Source organism: Asparagus officinalis, chromosome 7, assembly GCF_001876935.1.
Source record: "Asparagus officinalis chromosome 7, Aspof.V1, whole genome shotgun sequence".
In the NCBI taxonomy this organism is placed as follows: Eukaryota; Viridiplantae; Streptophyta; class Magnoliopsida; order Asparagales; family Asparagaceae; genus Asparagus; species Asparagus officinalis.
The window spans coordinates 106,999,769-107,006,675 of record NC_033800.1 but is presented as its reverse complement, the minus strand read 5'-3'; the positions used below and the strand labels follow the sequence as shown (position 1 = coordinate 107,006,675).

General features: G+C 35.0%; 1 protein-coding gene across 1 annotated transcript; it reads right to left on the bottom strand.

Moving 5' to 3' along the window:
• On the bottom strand, positions 4,415-6,144 carry LOC109847611 (pentatricopeptide repeat-containing protein At1g11290, chloroplastic-like; the record flags this gene model as incomplete). Its single annotated transcript, XM_020416842.1, has 1 exon — positions 4,415-6,144. A coding segment is annotated over exon 1 (1,581 nt), but the record flags the coding sequence as incomplete, so codon positions are not given.

Below are 6,907 nucleotides of genomic sequence, written 5' to 3'. Positions count from 1 at the left end.
CTCAAGTTGCTTCAGTGACGCAAAGTTCTAAAGAAACCTAGTGGTTAAGGGTTGCACTAGAAACATATCCTGTTTTAATTACTGGGACAACTGAATACAGCACAAATGGGTCATGACAGCACCGTATTGGAAGCAAAATCATGGAAAACAACCTTGAAACCAATGGAAGGGCGAGACTGTTCCATGGTGATAGAAAGGCACTTCAAAATTTATGAAACTAAAAGAAAGATGAGAATGTTACAGATGCAATTTATGATAATTATGTTGGAAACATGACATACATATTAGCGGAATTTGCATATCATGTAGATTAATTAAAATTAATTAAAGTTTAGAAGAATACCTGAAACGCTTTCTAAATTTCTTCAATAATTTGTCCTAAGATCAATCTGAAATAGTTTCCTCAAGAGAAAAAACCTCCAAACTGAAATCCGCTCGTCACCAAAGAGGAACAATACTAAGATAATTTCTCAATTTTCTATTTCTTATTTCTTGTTCTTCTCATAAGGCTACATATAAACCCTATATATAGGATTAGACTTACCTTATAGATTTCAATTTCAAAATAATTCTTAATTGTTTAAAACTATTTCCATAACAATTAAAGATAGAATATTCTTTCCATAACAATTAAAGATAGAACATTCTTTTCACAACAATTAATGATAGAAATAAAATTGTATTGCATGTAAATCTCTTCTAATGACATTAGTGAGAGCAATTAGGCCTCATATCGAGAACCAATTTTTAATCAAATTAATAATTTTAATTTAACAATCTAATCCATGTCCAACCAATTGTTCATAAAAGCTCTTTCATAATATGAGATTAAATATTCGTGAATAATATTATCTTACATTCAGTCCCATCCAGTATCGATTTATTTTAGGAAAGTTTATTGAACAAGACAAATCACCTATTTGCTCATGTCTAAAATTACAATCCTCATGAACATAAATAAAAATTATTTTGAGACATAAAAATATTTTATTTTTATAAGGAAAAAAATTTTAAAAAATAATTTTCAAAACCATCCGTCAACAAGAATTTAATACCTTTAGGGATATGCATAATAAATTAACTCATCCAAATGAGCATACCAAATCCTATCTAGATATCCATCTTTTTCCTAAATGAAATCTAGTAACCCAACATTTCAGGTTGTACAACACTTGTAAAACAAGTCTAACCATCATATCAAAGTGTATTAAATTATCAAATCGAAATGGCAATATCATTACGTCTAAGGGACTATGTAACAATTCAAATTCTCTATCTATTAGGTAACTCGTTCTAGAGAATCCAAATGTGGTCCAGTGCTATACATATCACAATATGCACTTATGACATACACGCGAGGAAATATCATGCCGAAGCAGCTGAAACCCACCACTATATCTTACATGTCGGTGTCATGCATAATAACCTGTTATACCAAAGCTATCATTTATTAGTTATAGGTTAAGCACAAAATTAAGAAACCTCTAAATTAGATCATATATCCAAGCAAGTGACCATCACAGTACGTGATTTAACAAAATAATTTCTAAGGATAACAAACAATTATATAAAAGATATCCAAACAATATGTGCAACAATAAAACATAATTAATATTACAAAATATTACATAAAAAATGTATTGTATGTGTAAGGGTATATAACACTACTCTAGCAAATTATGTGTCTAAACACCCTTCTACTATTATTTGTATATCAATATGAAATGATAAACGTCATCCACTTACATAGGACTCACGAGTCAAACATTGTTGGACTTGCTTAAGCATTCAATGGCGAGTTCGGATTTCGGTCAAACAATTCCATTATCGATGTAGAATATTAAAACAATACCTCAAAAGGACATGGAGACGAACATCATATGAACAATGACAGAGCAAGGAGCAGTATAAGGCTTGCTGAGAAAAAGTTCTAGAATGTTCGACTTCTTAACCAAAAAGAAATTAAATGTACGTAACTTGCAGTACTACATGAACTCATAAGGTAAATTTACTTGACAGAGAGAGCATTCTATTGATTTATTTGCGCATAAGAAGCTAAAATCCTTAACCCATGCTACTCCATTGCGGAGTCTTCTGAAGACCTCTTCATCAATGTCTGTGAAGGAACTGATGCATTAGAGTTTTAGAATCTTCTTTTTTCTCTGCCGCGATCACCTTCCCTGGGACTTCTGCTTGCTTCCATGCTTAGTTCTTTCTTCTATTGAGGGGTTATTTATTGGGACAATCCAGAGAAAAGTTGGACAACTGCTCCAACGGTATGGACAATCTTAATCCAATGAGACAAATTGAGTGAGACAAAATGGGATAAGTTGGTCCAAGATGCTTACAGAAGCCTCTTTTGACGACGATAACTACAATTTCTTGTGACTTGCTATTGGATTGTCCAAGATGCTGGTTCCACGTCATTATGCCTTGGAGCCTCTTTTGTTGATGATAATCATTGCCATGTTGACTTCTGTAAAGGTCCTCCAGTCATCAGTTCCATCACAATGGAGCTCAAAGTTCAGGTTCTTCTGAGGATGCTCCCTGGGAATCAGGAAATAGTAAGTCCTGACAGAATGATAATGTTATGAAGCGTGAATGGCATGCCAATGTTGAAGACCGAGCTGCACCATCTATTCAAAAGAAAAGTAAAAAACGAAGCATATTACTCACTAATATGACAAACTGAATATAATATTTATAGGACTAGAAAATCTTGGAAGCATGAAACTGATTAGTGAATAAGCATCCTACTTTGCTGTCATGTAAAATAAGGGGGGAAATATTTAACTGTAAATACAAAAGCAATTGATAAAAGTGAAACGCATGCTGATTCTGATCCCATAAAATGAAAATGTATATATAAAAATAATAGTGGAAAGAAGAAATAAGGTGTACACATCTGCTAGGTCTGAAGGGTGTAAGAGAGGAACCTAATTGACAGTGAAATAACTTTGCTTATTTAGAGATGCTATAATCCTAATTGACAGTAAAATGAAGACTGCATTTACAGATGATGTAGTTAGAAGCTTAAAAATATAGAATAAAACATTTAATTCCAATTGCAATGGCGATGGTCAAAATTTCTATAAAATAAACAACATAAATAAACCATGGGTGCTCTCTTACGGCAAAGAGCATGATAGTGCATGGTTCCAATTTCTAAGGGTTTTTTGAATAATGTTTTTAGAGAAAATGGGAGATTGTTTTTAGAGCAAATGGGAGAAGTCTCAATGGATACTGTAGTACTCTTAAGTCCAACCCAACACTATTCGGCTTGGTAGTGCCCTATATGACTGTACTTGGTTGATTAGCTACTGCATTGTGTTATGCTGTTTGAATGTAATATTGAGTAGTTTGCACACATGATTTCTTGTATGGTGCCAAAGGTAAACATTTTATTTCATCATGTTTTCCACTTTGACCATGCCAAATTTTATGTTATGCTCTTGCAGGTTGATTTATTATTTCATTTCTTGTTAGTGATAGATGATATGTAAGTGAAATTGGATAAGCTCGTTGAGAATGCAACTCCATATTATAGGATTTGCATCAATGCAAGTGATATTCCTACTATCGCCATTACACATTATTATTACCATATTTAATTGATATGATCAGTGATGTTCCTACAACTAATACAAATTGTTGTGAACAGTGAGATTAAACCATGATAGATCATTCTGCCTATGAAACATATAACTCAAAACTGGTATTAGTAGTGAGGAGTTGTGCACTCAGTTCTTACCTTAATACAGGAACTCCCAAAAGTTTCAAGTAGAAGTGATAATCCTTTATCACCTAAAACGCTATTTGGACACTTGCAACAAAATTTCATGGACGTCTCCAAGAGAAGAAATTGGAACATGAATTTAGCTTAAGAATATTAAAAGTTAATATGACATGAATTCCAAATTTCTTAATAAGATAAAAGATCAGGACCCTAACTTGTAAGCTTACCTATAAGGATTTAAAACTTTCATCCCAGAAACTGTGCTGTGCCTGGATTCATGTATCAGAGCTTTCACCTGTAAGTCAGCTACTGCAGACCCTTAGCATGCACTTCAATAATCATTTTTGCAGCAACTAATGTTATTTAGTATGTAATCTTGTCGTAGCCTTAGAATTACTATGCCGGTAAACAACGCATACATTCTCTAGCCAACATCAGATTGCATAACATCAACAGTGCTGAAACCAGTTTCCTTCACTGAACCCTTCACCTCCTTTGATCTCAAAGCTTCAACAATCTCAAACCTTCCAACTGATGCATAAACATTCGAAAGTAAAACAGCGCATCCTGAATCCCCTGCGCTCATCTTCGACAGCCTATCTGCTGCCACTTCAGCATGACCAACATCCTCATGTGTTCGACACCCAGAAAGCAAAGTCTTCCAAACATTTTCACCCGCTTCACGAGCATATCAACAACACACCCAAAATGCTCTCCTCTTTGATCAACCTTTTTCTCTCTGACCATTTTCTCAAAAATGGCTAATCCAGCATCCACCAATCCCGAGTGGCTACAAGCATTCAATACATTTAGATATGTAAAACTATCTGGCTCTTCACCACAGTTCTCCATGTCCTGAAAGAGATAGATTGCATCTTCTCCTTTGCCATTAATTCCATATGATGATATCATTGCGTTCCATGAGGTTGAATCTCTATGGTTCATTTCTTTAAATACCTCGAATGCTAGACTTACCTGACCACATTTCCCATATGCTGATACTAGGCTATTTGAAACAGGAATTATGTGAACAGAACCCAATTTTATTCCATAGGCATGGAGCTGACTGCATAGCTCAAGACTAGCTATCTTAGAGGAAGATGCTAATAAACTTACCAATGTGACTGAATCAATATTATAATTTTCTTCTCTTCTCATCCTAATAAGCAATCCGAAACCTTTACTATGTTGCTCATTGTGCACATACCCAGATATCATAGCGGACCATGACACCAAGCTCTTGTTGAAAATATGATCAAATAATGTTTTTGCAGACTCTAGATCCTTGCACTTGGAATACATTGAAATCAAGGAGTTTACAATTGGAAGCTCCAATCCAATTCCTGCGGTTAGAATTTGGTTATGGATCGATCTCCCTCTCCTCAAGTCTCCCAGGAGCGTGCAAGCTGTGATCACATTAACCATTGCTATCATGTCAGGAGAAATGCCACTGCCTTTCATTCTTATGAACATACTAAGAACTTCATTAGTGTTTTCAACCTCTAAAAGGAACCCCATCATGCTCGTCCAAGAAACAACATCCAAAACAACCATCTTATCAAAAAAATCTTTAGCAATCTCTAGATTCCCCAAACTCAAGTACATGTTGAGAACCGAATTCATCACTGAAACATCACAATCCAATCCAGACTTCACAATGTAACCATGAATACTCTCACACAGTTCAAACGAGCCATAGCCGATACAACCCTGAGTGATGCTCATCATGGTTACACAGTTGGGAACCAAATCAAACACCCACAATTCTTTAAACAACAATAGTGCTTCTTCATAGTGATCATTATGCACGAACCCAGAAATCATTGCATTGCAACTAACCAAACTTGGTTCGCTCATTTCTTCAAACAAGCTATATGCAATGGCAACACCCCCACACTTAGCATAGAAATCTAACAATGATGTCCTAACAAAGGGATTGGATTCCCACCCACTCTTCACAATTCTTCCATGAATAGTTTCTCCCAGCCAAAAGTCACGGATGCCCGCCGCAGTAAGTAACATTGCAACGAAGGTGAAAGAATTGGGGCTGAATCCTGTCTTTTGCAATTCTGAAAATAGATTGAGAGATTTTTGGAAAAGCCCATGACTTGAACAGCCGTAGATCATGGAGGAATAGGAGACTATGTTCTTGTTGGGTATTTCATCGAACACTTTGCGTGCAAGACTTATCTTTCCAGATTTGAAGAGCTCAGGAATGGATTTTGCAGTCAAAGAGTGGGTTGAGATTATCCTTGCCATTGGAGACGAGGAGAGTGTGCAATCCCTTTGAATTACAGTGAAGTTTGGGAGACAGTAAGGAGGTCCAAATGCAAGATCAGCACAAAGGCCAGTGAGTGCGAGGCTCCAGTCTGATTTTCGAACGCCAGAAACAGTTTTTTCAATTTAGTCCGTTCCCTCTTTTATTTATTGAAATTAGTACCTCAAATCATTGAAATTGTACTCCTTGTTCTTAAGTTACTTTGAAATTAGTCCCTCAAACAATTGACTTTTTATTATTAGAGAGACCATTCTCTTAGGTTATTTAGAGTAAACCCCTTCTATTTCCAATCTTGACTAGAGACACAAATTTAAGCAACTTATAAAAATTAGAAGGCCTAATAGTTATTCATATGATTTAAGGGACTAAGCTTGAAATAAATTAAGAATTTGATGGCCTAATAGCAATCTCAAAGATTTAAGGCCTAATAGCAATCTTTAGGGCACCAATTTCGAGAAAGCTTGTAAGTGATAATATTACGATTAGACAAAAATTGTTGTTACAAGGACCCAAAAAATAGGACAGGTAGGGGGACATGTGAGGTCTGAACCTCACCTTGTATAATGAGCTGGTAATGACCAGCTCATTATGTAAGGTGAGGTTGACACCTCACTTGTCCCACTACCAACTCATTATGCAAGGTGAGGTTGACATCTCACTTGTGCCACTACCTGTCCTATTTTTGGGTCCTTTTAGTATTTTTTTACACAAATATCTATTCATAAAAATATTATTGGGAACCAAAAAAAATTTATGGAAATAAATATTACTATAATTATTTTCACGATAACTCATCTAATTAATAAATGAGTAAATATTGAATATAACATGAAAGCTACAAAGACATATGTAGTAAATATTGGGTTATTTGAATAAATATTATACCCATTAAA